The sequence below is a fragment of the Typopeltis vanoorti genome, chromosome 1, assembly GCF_054136105.1.
Source record: "Typopeltis vanoorti isolate ZY-2024b chromosome 1, IOZ_Tvanoo_1.0, whole genome shotgun sequence".
Lineage (NCBI taxonomy): Eukaryota > Metazoa > Arthropoda > Arachnida > Uropygi > Thelyphonidae > Typopeltis > Typopeltis vanoorti.
The window spans coordinates 116,096,074-116,115,407 of NC_143549.1; the positions used below are offsets into that span (position 1 = coordinate 116,096,074).

Here is a 19,334-nt window from a genome sequence, read left to right on the forward strand (position 1 = left end):
GGCACATACTTATGTGAGCAGTTCTCCAGAATGAAACATGTGAAGTCCAAGACAAGAACTCAGATTACGCACCAACATCTCGAGAATACTGCGCATAGCGACTTCCAACATTGATTCCAACATCGACAAGCTTGTCAAGGAAAAACATTGGCAAATTGCCAATTGGCATTGTACAAAATGAATGTTTTCTTCATTAAATTATCTTTTTTCAAGTATTGATTGTATTTTCTTATCATGAACCCGACTCCTACCTACCTACCCTCTTAAAGCCGTGTTTGTTTATTTTTATAGGATTTTATATAAAGTATTAAATTCACAGCGTTCCTTGTGAATCTGGAAAGCATCTTACAATTCTAAATACCATAGTATAGCTTAGTGGCCCGAGAGCTTCGTTGAAATTTTTAATGCGGACCGTACTGTTTGAACTGTTCAAGACCCCTGCTCTCATAATTCCTGGATTATCGAATTGCAGCTATCCGCACTGTTACTATTCGATAAGTTTGCGACTTTCCTAGGTGAATTTCACATAAAAAATGTACTTATTCATAGTCATGATATTTTCATTTTGACTAGGACTGAAGGTCATTTCAACAACAATAAAAAAAATAAATATTTGATTTATAGTGAGCAAGACGTTATTTCTGATGTGAATGTTGTGAAAACTAAGTTTTGCCTGTCTTACTAATCCATTTGATAATACATTTTGTCAAATGATTATATAATCCTTTCAAAAGTACTGAAAATATTCACAAATGTACGTTTATAGAGCGTTTAATAATTTCTTAAGAAAGCACAGAGAGATTCGTAAGCTTTAGCCCAGACTTTACCTAACTCTAGGATTTGATTTTTTTTGTTTTATGCGATTTACATAAAGGATAAAATTTGATAGATAATATGCATCTATCATCTATTATTGCTAATCAAAATGGTTCAAGCAAGGTAAAAACCTCAAAAACCTCAAACTGTCAATATTTGTTGCCTCTGTATCTTAATATTTTTTCTCTCAATATATTTTTCCTCTTCCTCTTCCTCCCTTGATTTTTTCTTTCTTCTCTCTTGCTCCTTCCCCCGAATGCTATTAGAGTATTCGAGGGGAATCTTTCCTATTTTTCTATGTCATTCCGTCTTGTGCTAACAGGACATTATCAAACACTGTAACATGATCAGGCCATCAAAAAATGTTCATACCGCATCTTCTGTGGCGCGGGTTACGAAAGGACGCGTTCGGGTTTTAGGCAGAGGGACCCGTTCGAAAAATATGTTACAATCTCCCTTAGACACCACTCCTCAGCACTCTGCTAGAGGAAACTTCATCAATGGGCCCGCTACCCGTTTGGGTAGCGGGCCCATTTAGGGGAAGTGCAAAGAAATGGTTCTGCAAAAGGACGTAAATGGCAACGACAACGGCACCAGACTATGGCTTTAGGCAACTGGAACATCTTCTCTCTGACAGGGAAGGAGTTGGAACTGGTTGAGGAAGCCAAACGCTACCGGCTAGACTTAGTCGGGCTTTCTTCAACCAAGAGGAGAGGCTCTGGAACTGTCGATCTGGATAAGGGGTGGAAGCTCTACTACTCTGGTGTGAGCCCGACAATGTCTGCTCAGGCGGGTGTGGGGATACTCACAAGCCCCCGGCTGTCAGACTGTGTTGCTGAGTGGATTCCATTGGGAGGACGGGTATGTGTATTAAGGCTTCAGATGAAAAACCATGATTTGGCTGTGGTGCAAGCCTATGCACCTAATCTGGAGTCAGAATACTCTGCCTTCCTAGAGGAAGTGGATGCTGCTTTTGACAGGGTGGCAGACATGGAATCAGTCCTGCTAATGGGTGACTTCAATGCACATGTTGGAACAGATGATCAGACATGGAGGGGTGTGGTTGGGAGGAACGGTGCCCCTGACCTTAACGCGAATGGGTTGAAATTATTGAACTTCTGCTGTACTAATAGCTTGTCCATAATGAATACCTTCTTCCAGCACCGAGAAGTCCATAAGTATACCTGGTACAGGGATACACTAGAACAAAGGTCTCTGATTGACTTCTTTATAGTCTCAGCAGACCTATTTGCCTCAGTGTTGGACGTTCGTGTGAAAAGAGGGGGCAGAATTGTCAACTGACCACCACCTTGTTGTGTGCACTCTACGGCTTCAGAAACCAGATGCTACCATCAACGCTGGTAGACCTAAGCAGCTATACCGCGTGAAATGGGAAACATTGGAAAATGAGGCTGTGAGGAAGAATTTTGCAGATGACATTTCCTCCAAGTTCAAAGAGATTCCCAAACATACTGCAGATGTTGAGGAGGAATGGAAGCTGTTCAGAACAGCTATCACTGCCTCTGCACTCTCATGGTGTGGCAGAAAGCGGCTCGGTGGCAACGGGCAGTGAGAAAAGGACACCTTGGTGGAACCAAGAAGTCCAAAAAACTGTCCGGGCAAAAAAGGAGTCCTACCTAACATGGCTTAGAGTCAAGTCACCTGAGATGCGTTTGCAGTATGCTGAGGCACGAAAAGCTGCTGCTAAGGCAGTAAAGACAGCAAAGCAGAAGGCTTGGGAATCCTTTGGAGAAAGATTAGATTCATCCTCTGCAAATGCAAACAAAGTATTCTGGCAGACCATCCGCCTCCTTCGAGGGAGGAAATCGTGCACAGCAAGGGTAATTAAGGCCTCTGATGGTGCACGTTTAACAACCGAAAAGGATATCCTCCACAGATGGAGGGAATACTTTGAGAGCCTTCTTAACCCGGGTGGCCCAGCAGTTGTGGACATCCAAGAGGTGCAGATCGGGGCAATGACTAGTCTCACAGCAGAAGAGGTCCATTTAGCAATAAAATCGCTAAAATCGGGCAAGGCTGTTAGCGATGATGAAATTCGACCCGAAATGCTAAAAGCCTTAAATCGAGACGGTGTTCTCTGGCTGACTCGAGTGTGTTAGGCTGCTTGGATATCTGGGCGAGCACCAAAGCAATGGCAGACAGGCATAATAATACCAGTCTTTAAGAAGGGAGACCAGAAGGATTGCAGTAACTATCGTGGCATCTCTCTGCTCAGCTTGCCTGGGAAAGTGTACGCTAAGTGCTTGGAAAGACGGTGCAGGAGCATAGTTGAGTCAAAGTTCCAGGAAGAACAATGTGGCTTTCGTCCTGGTAGAAGCACAACTGACCAAATCTTCACTTTAAGGTAAGTCTTTGAGAAATCTTGGGAATATGCCAAGAATGTACACATGTTTTGTGGACTTGGAGAAGGCATATGACCGGGTTCCTCGGGATAAGCTTTGGCAAGTAGTACAGGAGTATGGAGTGGATGGTCAACTATTAGCTGCCATCAAGTCCCTGTATGAATGCCCAGAGTTTTGTGTCAGGGTAAACAGCACAAAGTCTGAATCTTTCACAGTCTCCGTTGGCCTCCGCCAAGGGTGTGTTCTGCACCCCTCCTTTTCATAATATTTATGGACTGGATTGATAGGCACAGCCGAGGCAGTGAGTGTGTCAGAATTGGAAAATGTATCATTGGACGTCTCCTTTTTGCAAATGACCTAGTTCTGCTTAGCTCTTCCACAGATAACCTCCAGCGGACCCTGGATAGGCTTGTAGCTGTTTGTGCAGACGCCGGAATGGAGATCAGTGTGGCCAAAACTGAAACATTTGTGGTCTCAAGACAACCATCCCAGTGCACTCTAAATGTAAGTGGAGTCCCAATGAGACAGGTGGAGAAGTTTAAATACCTTGGGTCCATATTCACGAATGATGGAAAATGGGACGTAGAGCTAGATACTCGAATTGGCTTAGTAAGCTCAATATTGCGGGAGCTTGGCCGTTCAGTAGTATTGAAACGCGAGTTAAGCCAGAAGGCAAAGCTGGCTGTCTTCAATACAGTCTATGTCCCCATCCTCACCTATGGTCATGAGAGTTGGGTAATGACCGAAAGAATGCGGACACGAATCCAAGCGGCTGAAATGAGGTTCCTTCGAGGGGTTGCGGGGCTGACAAAACTCGACAGAGTCAGAAGCTCTGCAATTCAGGAAACCCTCAATACTCCACCGCTGCTTCCTTCTCCGTGTTGAGAGATAACAGTTACGCTGGTACTGGCACCTGGTCAGAATGCCACAAGAGAGGCTCCCTCAGCAGGCCCTCTTTGCCAAGCCAGAGGGTGGGAGGCCAGGTGGAAGGCCAAGGACTCGCTGGATAGATTATATCCAAAACCTTGGGTGGACATGTTTGGGAATCCCACCAGAACACCTGAACTTGGTGGCAGAGGATCGTGACCATTAGAAGTTCCTCTTGCAGCTTTTGCCCCCACAACCCAATTAGGAAGAGTGGGCCTTGAAGATGTATATGTATGCATGTATGTATATTTTTTTAAAGTACTAACATTCGTATTAATTAATATTCAGCTCGGCATGGTTGGCCGAGTAGATAAGAGTACTCACTCTACAATTAATGGGTTGAGGGTACGAATCTCACCTTGGGAATAGATGTTTGTGATTGTCTTACCCGTTATGTGTGGAAAGAGCATCTGCGACCCTACTATCTACGACAACCCTGTGACCATGCAGCATCCAATAAGAGAGATAATTTGAAAAACTAACTAACTCTACTTCTTAACGCTCTAGAGTAGAGTCCGACGTGCGTCATAAACATCCCTTTCTACTCAATTCTTCTGACTTTATAGGAAAGTCAAACGAGATGGCGGATATTTTACAGGCATGAGGACGCGATGAACTAGTTACTATTGTTATCCACATTATGGATAACAATAGTAACCAATTATCTATCCACTAGTTACTTTATATCCGTAGCATTAATAGTATTCCACTAGTAACTAGTAGAATACTATTAATGCTACGGAGCGACTGTTTTCTAATCTATCCACATGAATATCTCAGAATTTTTCTAATGTACTTAATTCACCTAAAGCTTGAGACGGCTTCTTTTATTATTATAATAACTTCCAGGTTTTCATTTGGAAGCTGAACTTTTTAAGCTAAATTTCATACTGCAGTATTTATATTTAAAAATGCCTTGTTATTTTTTTTCATAATTTGGGTGCTAAATCTCCAGTACTGTACAGCCAAAAGTGTAGAAAGAATACACCCTCTGTCCAAAAATAAACCGAACTTTTAGAAAATAGAAGGAACTAGTAGGGCCACCTGTTGTATCTTTTTGTTGTCGAAAGCGGAAACATTCATTAGTGTTGTGCCAACTGTTTATGACATTGTTTCATTAGAAGCCAAGTTCTAGTGCCAAGAGTGCCAGTGTGTTTTAATGAACGGCTGGTCGTCACGATATTCATGCCGTACGCGACGAATTCTCGCTATCAATCGCTTCAAAACTTCCAGATAAAACTAACCATTGACCGTTTGGCCAGGCGGAACAAATTCTTTGTGGATTATGCCCTTGGAATCGTAGAAACAAATCAGCATTGTCTTTACCTTTGACTTCTCCACGTTTCGTCACCAGTAACGATCGCTTAAAGGAAGTGTGAGTCCTTACGAGCGGTTTTAATTAGGTTCTTGCAGTATTTAATTCGATACATTTTTTGGTCGTCGGTCAACTTGTGGGTAAAAAATCGCGAATTCAATTTACAAAGGCCCAAACTCTCGGTCAAAATGTTGTGCACAGTTGATTTTGGAATCTCTAATTCATCTTCAATTCAATCTCACGGACGATTTCGGGTTTTCTTTGATAAAATAACGCACTTTTTGGATCTTAACTTCAACATCCAAGAACTTCAAATCGCGGAAAGGGCAATTATACTCCACCTATGTAATCACACTATGTAATTCAATGTCACACGTCATGCCATCTATCACCGACTAAGAGCATTTTTACTGACTGTTATTTGCATGTATTATGAACAACAACAACAAAAAAGAATCCTAATTTTCAACTAATACGAATACTAATATGCGCAAAATACATACACAATTTACCATTACTATTATTAGGACACTTCTAATTATATATGCCACCTCCATGGAGTCCAAGGACTCATCCTAGAGGGCACTGTACTCCACTACAACACATCTCATCCTCGCTCCTACTTAATCTTTCAACTATTGACAATTCACCATCTCTACCTACTACTAAATCCTACAACTACACACAGCGAAACTACTACCATCACTACACAACTTCATGTACCGCCCAACACCAAAAACTATAGTATTTTTGTCTATGAATGACTTCTATTCTCTTGGCTGATTTTTCTGTATGATGAAAAAAAAAAACGGAGTTTAGACAAGAAAAATCCTGTTACCTTCATATCAGATCGGCGAACTCACATTCATTTGAAAAGATGTTTTGACAAAAAAAAATTGACATCACGCGGAAGTCCCTTAAAGCATTATCATAAATTGTGTTATCATCGCACTAATTAAGAGGATAATCAGGTTATGAAACACCTGATTATTGCCTTTATTTAGTGCTTTAATTAAATCTTTCACTGAGTGTCCTGAGAGCTATTTCGAATATTTTGATTTTCGAAATAAAAATTCAAAATACCTTGTGATACATAAAACCTAAAGTTCATTCTGAAGAACAAAAAAAAAAGTTCAATTACTACTCTCAGGTGAATAAAATCTGGAAATACGGGCTCTTCAGAGATCACTTGACAATTCAAGAAATTAAGGTTATCAGTTGGATATGCTATTGGTTTCTCAGATGTCAGTGCCCTACATATGAATATTTTAATGCTTATCAGATAAATACGAAGATGGATGTTTACCAACTCAGCTTGCTTATAAACAGAAGGATTCGTGATTTAATTCTAAGAGTTTACTAAGCACAAATATCTATTTTTATCAAATATTGTATTTCAAACCAGACATTAACATATTAATTTCTTCACATATTTTGTTACTTAATATTTAAAGCGTTTCTGTATCTCAAATACCTTCCAGGAGGAGTACTTGCCAGCATTCATTCAAATCAAGAATTAAAACTTTTGGGAATGGCTTTGAAGAAGTATGAATCTACATCCGTCTGGATTGGACTGATAAGGAATCACGATGGTGTGTATATTACAACTGATCATTTAAATCTTAGTTAGTCTTATGCATCTATTCCCCCCCACACACACACACAGGTTCAATTTACAAAAGCTTGTAACACTTCACCCTCCCTTTCCCACAGTAGGTGTAGGAAAGAGAGGGTGAAGAAGAAATTAAGATTCGGCTGATGTATTTCTTGAACATGATGTTTATATTAAATATCAATTCCCGATATCTCACCATCAGATCCAGCATATTAAATTTTCTACAGACCTGATATACTGTATGTAGAATAGTCATTATTGAATTGCTAAAAATTTATACTTAGCACCAAGCTAAATTTCTAGAAACGCAAAGCCAAAACATGCCTCTGATATTCATTAGAATGGTGAAAACTGTGCGTGCGTGCGTGCGTGCGTGCGTGCGTGCGTGCGTGCGTGCGTGTGTGTGTGTGTGTTATGCATCAGTAATAATGAAATAAAAACCGAAGAAAATTGAAAAAAATATTCATGAAATCATCATTTATTCATATTTCCGAAATTGATTTTATATTTCTCATTAAATACCGTTATCATTTTTGTAGGTGGATTTGTTTGGTATGATGGCAGTGCTGTTGATTACACCAACTGGAATGACGGTGCGCCGAGCAGTTTGAAAAAACACTGTGGTGAGATGTATACAGTTAACTTAAAGTGGAGTGATGCTGAGTGTGAAACTAAAAAGGGCTACATCTGTATGGCAAAGAAAGGTAATTGCATGCATTAAGAGGCTTATTATCACTCATCATTCTCTCTTCATTTTTTTTAATTCGACTTTTACTTTAAGAATTGTATTATTTAAACAGCTGATATACTCTGATATAACATTGATTATGATCACAGTTTTCCGGAGTGGAACATTCAAGGCAGTCATCTTCTTCCTAGCGTTATGTCCCACTTGTTGCAGGTCCACTGTATTTCCTTGGTGCAGTTTTGGGAGACCCCAACCAGCTTTTCGAGGTGCCTGACGTTGAGGGCGGGGTTACATATCCTTAGTATTTACGATTGTACGTGTGTGTGTGTGTGTGTGGGTGGGTATGGTGGCCGGTTTGTCTATTTTGAGTGATGAAAAACTTTCCATCTCTATGAGACCGGCTAACTTGACTTTAGTAGAAAAAGACCAGATAAAGGTTTCTCACCGTTTGAGATGAACCGAGCCCATGTTTTTCCAACCAAATGGCTTCAACTATACCGACTGAGCTACGGAGTCACCATGAATATTCCAAAGAGTCTACAGCAGGATAAATGTAGTAGTGTGAACTAAAATGTTGTAATTCTGTGTATGCTTTTGCAAAACAGCGTTTAAATTGCATTGGAAGGAGATGATAACAATATCGCCAAGTTTGATAAAAGCATAATTTATAGGGTACGGTAGTTAGGCTCTCTCGGATATGACGACACACCTTGTTGATCTTCAGTAAAGTGTACATACTGGCCCCAAATAGGCAAAATCTCCATCACCAGAAAAACTGCAAAAAGCATTGAAAGCGAATACTTATGATGAGAAAGGTGCGATACCTCATACATGCTAATCGAAGAGTAACTTTGCCACAGTTATCTAAGGAATGGGGAAGTACAGTCACCTGATACGTGAGCTGCATGTACGCATGAGATCCTAGAATTCACAGTCACAAAATACGCTCGTTCCTCACCAAACATCATTGTTGCTTTTCGACTCTGGTTGAACACTAGAAGTAAAGAAGATTTGCAGATAGTTGCATTTTTGATTGGCGAGTCGAATGGATAGCTATTTATATGGTGCAAACAGTACAATTAGATGTTTCCCTCATTTCCACCATCCACGCCGTAGATGCGGCATCATGATATGGAAGGTATGTTTCTCTAGTTATAGATCACTTACCATATATTGACCAAAATATGACTAACTTAACATATCTGAAACTAGTAAACCATTCGCACTTTGTCGTATTACATTTGTTCCCAGATGGAAATAAAATGATTGAGGGCGATAACCTATTGTGTTATCAGATACTCCAACTAAACAAACATCTGTGGAATGTTCTGGAACGTACTGTGACACGTAATTACATTATACCTTTCTTTATTGCAGAGGAGGATGTAATTATGAATTCCTTTGCAGAAAGATAGAGAGAGAGAGAGAGAGAGAGAATGGCTACAATTCCGGAATTATATGGCATCTAGTAGAATCAATGCTACGGTGTGCAAGTGCCATCAATTGTGCAAAACACATCCTATCGCGATGTTAAGCAGATAATCAGTAATGTATTGTTATGTCACTGAAATTAGTTAATAGTTTGTTATAAACTTTACAGGTTTTCATTCATTTTAAATGTGTACCGTTCATTATTTGTTCTGCACTGCGAGCATGGCATATTTTGTCTGACAATTTCTCTGAAAATACTTAAGAGAATTCGGAATTCCAAGTTTTCATTATTTTTCTTCTTTGTACAGAGTTCTTCAAGATAAAAGCAGTTCACTTTCCAATGGATTCCAGCTTAATGAAACAACTACTGCATGCTGATTGAATACCTGTTTTGAAATTAATGCAAAACCTTTTTTTTTTCTTTCGAAATAATTTTACAAACGTTTTTCCTAAAATATTTCATCTATGTTTATAAGTTTGAATATCAGCTACAATGTTGGTTGATGAATCTTATTTGGAATATGTTAAAATTTGACTTTTCTTTAAAATAAATGGTTGTACCCAGAATAAAAACTGGAAGAAAATTTAGAAGAAATATAATGTTTGACTGTATGTCAAATAATTTGAAATGGCTAAATTTATGCAATTAAGTTCAATCGTATTTTGGAGATGGGGGCTAACAGTGTTAGTGAAATCTTTATAAAATGTTTCATGCATCGAGGGCATCCATTTCTCCTTGCTCTCATGTATTGAACTAAACAAAAAACGTGATGGAACCTAATGAAACTATTCCTATGATCACATGCTTCAACAGACGATCAACGACGAATGCATTGAAAATAGCAATCACCTATCCTCAAGCAACGATTAGGATCAATAATAATATGTTTTCAATTAGAAAAGGCACATTGAAGAAAATAAGATAGATTAGTATCTATCTTTCAATCAGAAAGAAAGTTGTTAAAAGTTGTTAAATGAAGAGAAAAAAGAGACAAATAGTGTTATCAGTATCCTAAAATATTGTCCAATCAGTACTCAGGACAATAAAAGTCATCATACGCCTAGTTTGTTGGGAAAGAGAATCACACTCTCATCCTTCGATTTTGTGGTCGAAAGAATGAAAATAGAAGCGGGACCGAAAGTTTGCACAGAATCTGCAAACTTTAGATTTTGAATCCTGCTTAAAATGCGAAGACTTTTATGGTGTAAAGTTTACTGCTGAATATGAGCTAGCTAATCTCATATGCAGGAGAAAGAGATTCTTCCTCCCGGAAACTTTTTTTATTCCCACAAAACGTCCATACGAACACAGGCAGTTAACTGATATGATACACCGGCCTCCTATCCTGAGTTGCATTGGCATTAAAATCAAAATGAACTAACTTACTTGTTCAATAATGCCTCCATTATGTTTCCCTGTCCATACTAGAAAAGCTCCAAAATAATAATTCGCCCAACTTCCCTTTGCCTTCCTCAATTTGGTGACTCAAATCAAATCCAACCAAAATTATTCAAGTTCTTTGAATGACTTCGTGGTTACTTGGTGAGGAGTAATGCATACATAACGGAACTGAATTCAATGATACTTAAGTGTATTCTTCAAACTTCTGTAATCGTAGCAACCATATAATCATATTTTCTTTTTTCTGCCTCTGGTTCCTTTTACTCGCATATGGAACTGAAGCTGATAAGAGATGGATACTCACACAGAACTGTGAGAGTGTTATAACCACATTTCCCCTATTTCTTTATTTTATATTATGTGAGTCTGTTACATCGTCCGTTTTCTGTATCTTAATGCAGTAGCGTACATATTCATAATCTCCGACCTAAAAGCTGAGTTTTCCTGTTCCAATTTTGATTGACTATGTTCAGAAACTACACGTTGTTTAAGCAAGTTTACTGTATTTTTCAGTTCCTTTAAGTTCCACCCTGAAGACTTCAGAGAGTCAAACAGACGAAAAAGGCACCACTCAATCTACACTTTCTGGTAACTATATAATCATGAACATTATTGCAAGTTATTTATAACTAGTTTTACTTTTAAGCTAAGCTATTTTCGTAGATGTTACGTTGCTCTTGTAAGTGGAAACACATTACTACCCACATAAATAGAAAACACCAAAAATATTAAAATCAAATATCTTCCTGCTTACAGTACCTCACGTAGATATCTTTTCCTCTTTACAGCATTATCTACTCGAGAGAGAAAGTTATTCAACTCTAAGCCGAAGTATAATTCTAAAATTTTATTGTTGTACTCCGATGGACTTCCTTTATTAAATTTAATCTTTTAATTAACTTGCCGGTTACAAAAGACCTACATTTCAATTTCTGTATCACAATATGATCATAATCATATTAGTACTCTTTGACCTACAAACAGCGTTCATAGAATATCCTGAAAGCTGAATTTCATGTTTGAATTCTGTATCTTTACTTTATTTAGATACTACATGCTGTCTGAGTAATTTTAATGTATTTTATAGTTACATCAGCTTCCACCTCGAATATATCAGATTACGGTTTACAGAAAGAACGAACGAACCAGTCTGAACTTACTGGTACGTATAATCTTGAAAAGTTAATGTTTATTTTAAATAACTATCTAGTATATTTTATGTTATTCTGATGATTCCATGAAAATTCATCGAAAACCGATCATCAAAACACAGTTTACAGCATGGCAATTTATCGAACGACAATTCATCGCAAAGGCAATTTATCGAACGACAGTTCCTTGCACAATTCTTAGCAAATGGAATTGAAATTCATTGAAGAATTAATTTTCTTGAAAAATTATTTTAAACTGTATGGTAAGAATACCTGATGTCACCTAAGATGTAGACAACGTATGTAGGTGAGATTATACTTATTTTGTTGTTTTTTTTACATTATTCTGTAAGCGTACCTTAACCTTCTACTTCATTGTGTAAATAGTGATTTAACTCTAGACAAAAAACGTTGTTGATGTGGTGAACAATTTTTTTTTCACAACAACAACAATGATCAGATTGAAATCAAAACTGACAAATTTTAATATAGATTTTACCTATAAAATTTCATTGGATTCCATTCTCCTGCTAGAGTGGAATTTTGCACACTTGTCGAAACTTCTCTACCAAAATTTTCTAATTCATCCCACATAACTGGTGTGTGTGTGTGTGTGTGTGTGTGTGTGTGTGTGTGTGTGTGTGTGTGTGTGTGTGTGTGTGTGTGTGTGTGTGTGTGTGTGTGTGTGTGTGTGTGTGTGTGTGTGTGTGTGTGTGTGTGTGTGTGTGTGTGGACGTCACCATACTAGTACTAATATTACTACTGATAATAATGATGAAGCCTCCGTAGTTCAGTCGATGTAAACGAAGGCCTTTAGTTAGAAAGAAAAGACCTGATTTCGAATCTCGTATATGACGCGAAGAATTTTCAACGGAAGGTGAGTTCCGGTCTCATATGCAGATGTTAGGGTTTTACTCCCGGAAACTTGGACCAAAACCGATCCCATGAACACCTACGGATAAAACACTTACTGGATAAAGATGGCAGTTGGAAACCATCTTGGTTTCTAATTATTCCGTAGTAAAATAACATTGCGACCTCACCAACCATTCGGTTGAGGATGGAAGATAAGGAGAATTAATAATTATAATAATAATAAAGATTTTTACATAATCTTTTCCAGATTGGGGGAAACCAACATAAACTGCATTTGGTGCAGTTTATGTTGGTTTCCCCCAACACATATACTGACTGAAAGGAATATTCCTCAAAAAAATTGCCTAGATAAAAATTGTACACGACTGCATAAACATAAGTAAAGAAATAGCTTGCTAAGCTTCAATTACATCACAAGTCAATTCATTAAAACTGCAGTTCTTTTTGATAAATACCCTTCATTTCACATTTCTTTTTTTTTTTCATTTTTCATTTTTCGACGAAACTGTTCATTCAATGATTTGTAGTTTCGGTGAAATGTGATATTTCGATTAATTGTTGGTTTAGACCAAGTGCCATTCGATAAATTGTATTTTCGATTAATTTTCTTTCGAAAAATTTCTTTTTCGAGGGAACTGCTTTTCTGTTAATTGTTTATTCGATAAATTTCCTTCAGTGAATTGTCATTCCATAAACTGTATTTGGATAAATTGTTTTCGGTGAATTTTCTGGATACCTCTTCTCATAAAGGGAAGCAACATCACCAAATTAAATGAATGGAAAAGTTAATATTGTTAAATATAAATGTTTTTGGCAACATTTCATCACTCAGTGAGACGGGGCAAACTTTTTTTTTTCATTTTCATTGCATTTCATACCGGAAGATGAGAGAATGTGCTACTTACCTCTCTCACCTAATGTAAAATGCTATACTTTTAGTATGTTAATCAGATATTTCTCCAGTATTCATTTTAAATTAATAATAAAATTACTATTTTAATCTTAATTTTAAATGTTTTAATATTGATGTTAATTAATATTTAATATTGGTTCAGAATGAACAAATCAAATCCTCGTTGCTTCTTCCTCCCCAAGATGAAATAGGTGGTGCTCTGCAGCTTCAAAGTGGAAGCTTCATTCGCTAGTCAGTTAAAGCAAACACTGCCTGAGATCATAGAAAACAGCTCACTGAGATATGATGAATAACTGCAACCACCGATTTCCTCATTGTCAGTCTAAACTTTAGACTAACAATGAGGAAATCGGTGCTTTAGAATAGTGCTTCCCAAACTTCTGGATATCAGAGCCCCCTTTAGAAAAATTAAAATATTTCACGGCCCCCTCGAAACAAATCGTAATGTAGACATATATTATTAGAATATTTATTGTATTTATATTCAATGCAAAGCATACACAGTGAATATTGCAAAAATCAAATGCCAATATTACATTTTTAGCATCTTACATTTCGACATGGCACATTTTCTCATATTTTTATGTAGATAGATACATTGTTATTGTACATTTGCAGTACAAGCACATGAAATGTTAAACGATTAATAATAAAGAAAGAATTAAAAACATAAAAGAAGTTTAACAACAATTTACTATAATGGAGGTGTGTTTCAATACTGATACACAAAAAGTCAGCGTCAGGCGAAATATTTGAAAATGCAATTCTTAGATTTCTGCTTTGAAATGAAACTTATATGAATAAGCATATATTTACTAATATTCATTAAGCTCCGAAATATGCAGGAAGCAAAATTTTTGAACCCGGACTAATGTGCCATATTTTTTCCATTAAAATATAAAAAAAATAACAAAAAAGAAATAAGAAATAATAAAAATGAAATACGTTTCTTTTAAGATAAAAAAATCTATACTTAGTCTAAAAACATTTTCAATTTTTTTCATTATTTTACGGCCCCCCTCAACAAAATTTACGGCCCCCAATGGGGTCGCGGTCCACAGTTTGGGAAGCGCTGATCTAAACTAGACTATGGTGTCAGATAGCAATTCTATCGACCAACGATTTTTTCTGCATGGTTGAAAGTTTACTTCCTGGAAAGAGGGGGGGGGGGATAATTAACTCTCTAAAAGCTTGACTAAGTAAAGAACCAACTGAAAAAACAAGATTAGAACTTTTTTTTTGTCAATAAGTCAGCTTTGTCTTAGCAAAGAATAGGACAGCAACAGTTACTACCCTTGATCAACCATCTAGCATTATTCTATTTCCATGAAGCTATGCAAACACCTATTAACCGATATTTATAAAGTAATCGGACTTGATTGGTTAATAAATAATATATAATTAGCTTTAGATTAATAAGTAACTAACACATAAAATTACACTGTTTTGATTATCTCAACCGTGAAATGGTCGTACTTATAGCAGACCAAGACATTGAGCTGAGTAAGAAGTAGGAGATGAAGCCGTTTTGCGCTACCTTTGAAAGATTGGGATGGACCAAACCCTTAGCATCCAAATAAATTCATGATTATCAGTGCTTTTAATAGGCATCTAGGAAGGCGAGTAAGGCAGAAAATCCCGTGATCCCCAAATCTGACATCATATATTATTATCTGAAATAGTGTCAATGATATGGTCGATTTCCTTCTGAGAATTAAAAACACTCGTTTCGGGAACAAAAAAAAAACTATACTTACCGTGCCAGAGATCGAATAAATTCGGAAGTGATTGAATAACGGCTTAGAAAAACGCTCCTCTAGTCAACAGCTAAAATCGAACTTTTAAGGTCTTTCATTCGGTGACTTAGCGATATGGATGCAATCATCATTTCCACAGGGATACAGAAGCTGCTTGAGTGGAGTAGAGAGTAGGTAATCTAGGAATTCTCTAAAGAAACCTAAACATACTACTTTTTGAAGCCGCTTAATGTTATATTGTGTGATAACAAGACTGTTGTCTTGCACTATGGCAATGACAATCATGTCACACCTAAACAAAAGAATAAAACTAAATTGATAACTAATTGCACTCTGAATTAATAATTGAACTGCTAATATTTTAAGAAACACAGATGAATAATAATTATAGATGTTAACAATTGCATTTAATAATATTAATTATTTAAATTATTGTGTGAGTGACGAAATACACACTATTGTTATATACAAAGATGATCGATACAATCTGAGCTACAATTTCGCTAGATATAATCTTAATCCTTATATCAGTACACCATATGGACGAACAGAATGATGATTTTAATCAGTCATTTGTGAAGGAGGCGTGTTTATTAATTAATAACAATATAAAATATTTATTTTAAAAAAGTTCAGATTTTCTTTCCGAAAAACTAATTCGTGAATCCTCTCGAGACTATAAGAAAAAAAATATTCAGTATGCCAATGATTCATTGTTGTGTTAGAGGGTGAATTAGGGCTACATTAATTACGTGGTCAAATTTATATTTAGTTCGACGCTTGTCTAAATGCAAGTGTGGTTAATGGACTAGTTCAAGCGTATTCTGGTTCGAACATCGGAATTTATGTGTACAGAACTTCCATGTGATTCTCAATGCCTTTGAAAATGCATGTTAAGAAAGCTACTATAAAACCGTTATTTTAAAATAATAATAATAAAAAAATTCAGATTATCTTTTAGGAAAAGCAGATCCTATAGTTCCGGTCATTTCACTTGAAATGTCATAAATGTCTATTTGGAGCCTGACGCGTATTGAAAAAGTTCCATGCTTGGTTTCAAGGACAGATATCAAGACGCCTTAATTGCAAATAATTTCTTTAGAACATAAAAAGCGATTATTTTTAAGAGTATTATTGGTGAAATAACTTTGACAAAAAATATATGTATATATCGATTACAAACATACAAACACATATTTGTACAATATTATAGTATAGTATAGAGATGGTCGCATGGTTCGAGGGTGAAGAGTGAAAGAAAACGTATTATGGAGAACCATCATTATTTTTCTTTTACTGTGTATTATCCGGTTGACGTGATATCTTCCATATTATGAGAATATATGAGCCTTTTTATTATTTTTGTAAAATAAAGAGAGAGAGAGAGAGAGAGAGAGAGAGAGAGATTTTACCTGACGAAACTATTTATTGTAATATAACAGTTTTAAGTGTAATATTACAATATCCATTTCAATATTTTGTTTGTTTTTCTCATAACGGGATTGACACAAGCAATTCTAATTATATAATCTATTCTTTATGACAGAGTGTTCCTATTGTACATCTTATAGTGGTTTTTTTGTTTGAAATGTTTGAAATGAAACAATCAAAGTTTGAAAAAAATGAAAAAAAAAAAATTTCATTTCAAACTTCTTTGAAATTTCATTTCAAAGAAGTTTGAAATGAAACAATCTTCCCAACATTATCGGCAAGATATTTTTCTAAGATTGTGGAACATCCGTCATAAGCATCCCTGTGAAATTGCAAGTAATTCTACCAAGTAGGTTTTTTTTATACAGCTGTCGAAAGCCAAAGTGTTGTCTGTATCCCTTGAAACGGATAAAATTGAGTATCCTGAGGTTATAAAATTCTTTCTAAAAGAGGATTTAACGCCACAAGAATAACTCAAAGTTCATAAACGTTTATGGGCTCTCTTTCCCTTTCGTTTTCGACAATTAAGAAATGGGCTTGCAGAGTTTAAACTCGGGCGTACTAGTCTTGAAGATGATCCAGGCGAAGGACGTCTAAAAAGTATAACAACAGAAATCATTGATCAAATGCACGATATGGTATGGGATGCCAGGCGAGTCAAAGTGCGTGAAATTTCAGAGGCTATAGGCTTTTCAAAAGAACGTGTACGATATATTTTGCATGAAGAATTGAAAATGAAATAGCTTTGCGCAAGATGGCTGCTGCGCTTGCTCACACCAGATCAAAAACACACTCGCATGAAAACACTTCAACAGTACTTGAAGTGTTTTAACAAGAACAAAACTGATTTTTTGTGCGTCGGTTTATTACTACGGATCAGACTTGGATTCACCATTACACATAATCAAACAGCAATCAAAACAGTGGGCGGAAGCCGGTTGTTTTCAGCGCCAAAGAAGACAAGGGATGCTAAAACATTTTGTTTATTAATTATCTTGAAAAGGGTAAAACGATAACCGGATAATATTATTCTAGTCTTTTAACCAGACTAGACGAAAACATTGGTAAGAAAAGTCCCGGTTTGCAGAAGAAATAATCATCTTCCATCAGTAGAATGCACCTGCCCACAAAGGTGCTTTGTCAATGGGAAAATTAAAGGATCTTCAATATGAATTGTTGGAACATCCACCCTATTCCCCAGATATTGGCACCCTCTGACTTCTATCTCTTCCCAAAACTAAAGCTCTTCCTCCCTGGTCAGCGTCTTTCTTCGAATCAAGAGGTGATTTCGCTGTTGAGGGGTATTTAGAAGATCTTTCTGAGAAGCACTATAGGGAACTGGAAATGACGCTGGAGCATCGCTGGAATAAATGTATTAGTCTTAAGGAAGATTATGTTAAAAAATAAAAATTATTTTGAAATTATAAATTCGTTTTTTCATTGTTAGGCCGAGAACGTTTCCGACCGCCCACGTAAACAGGGAATTGTAAAGGAATTTTATTGATGTTTCAAATATATCGCATAGTTGATCAAAGATCGAATAGATATGATTGCACAACTTTTTAATATTTTATGTTATGCAGGTGACAACATATATTAAAATATTATGAACTTCTATAATGTTCAAATTTGAATAATATTTAAATATAAATAAAAGAAAAATATAAGTTTTTAACTAAACTAAAACATACAATAAGTTTGACTATTATCTATGAAAAATATCCTTAATTAAATTTAGTTATATTTCTTACCTAATTTAGAATAACAATGTGATGGCAAAATATTTTGAGATTTCTGCAAAGCATCATTGATTTCAACACATAGTGTTTTAATAAATTGCATCATATATATATATATATATATTACAGGTCAGTCATCATCATCATCATCATCAGGTGAGGTTACTGGAATAACGGTGGCTTCGCTGTCAGTTATAGCTCTTCTTGTAGCGGTGGCATTATATATTTACTTGAGAAGACGGAAGAGTACCCTGCAACATTCTCGTCTCAGATATCCTTCAGAGGAGACTGTGGATGCTCATTTTATCAATAATAAGGTTCAAGAAGAAGAAATTAGATTTTAGTACTGAAAATGTACGCACAAGACAATGGAACAAGAAACAAGTATAATATAAATTTTTATGTAATGGAATGCCGTCAAATTACCATATTGAGTTATGTACAAACTAAAATATTAAAATAATATTTATTGAAACAGTTTCATTATTTTAGTATTTAATAGGTTATTCAACGTTAGCAAGTAATACGTTATTCACGCAGTCATGGGGAAAACATTATGAACACTTACCAAACAGCTTGGTCAGCCTCCTTTTTGGCAGAGATAATGCATTTATTCTGCTCTTGGCATGTATTCTACTAGTCTTGGAAGTGTATCTGGAGCTATTCTGGAATTAAACAGAATAACGTTTCGCAGGTCAGCGACTGTGCGAAGCACTGGCGTCGACTGATGGACGTTACATTTTACATAATCCCACAAATGTTCGAGAATACAAATCAGCAGAATGTGGGTGACTAGGGGAGCTCACGGAATGTGAGCTCCCCTAGTCACCCACATATCGTTTTAATATCGTTTTCGAACCATGTTTGTGCAATTCGAACCTTGTAACAAGGGGTTGTCTTTGCTGGAAGA

The 19,334-nt window shown here is 36.5% G+C and overlaps 1 protein-coding gene across 1 annotated transcript in view; it reads left to right on the plus strand.

Moving 5' to 3' along the window:
* The window catches only part of LOC150110339 (macrophage mannose receptor 1-like), a 161,065-nt gene extending 142,182 nt beyond the window's left edge, over positions 1 to 18,883 (plus strand). The window contains exons 22-26 of the mRNA XM_090393039.1: positions 6,903 to 7,013; positions 7,576 to 7,740; positions 11,071 to 11,145; positions 11,645 to 11,719; positions 18,554 to 18,883. Coding sequence (XP_090249165.1) covers positions 6,903 to 7,013; positions 7,576 to 7,740; positions 11,071 to 11,145; positions 11,645 to 11,719; positions 18,554 to 18,768 — 641 coding nt within the window. The 3' untranslated portion in view covers positions 18,769 to 18,883. The remainder of the gene's footprint in view (positions 1 to 6,902; positions 7,014 to 7,575; positions 7,741 to 11,070; positions 11,146 to 11,644; positions 11,720 to 18,553) is intronic.
* Positions 18,884 to 19,334: the final 451 nt, after the last annotated feature.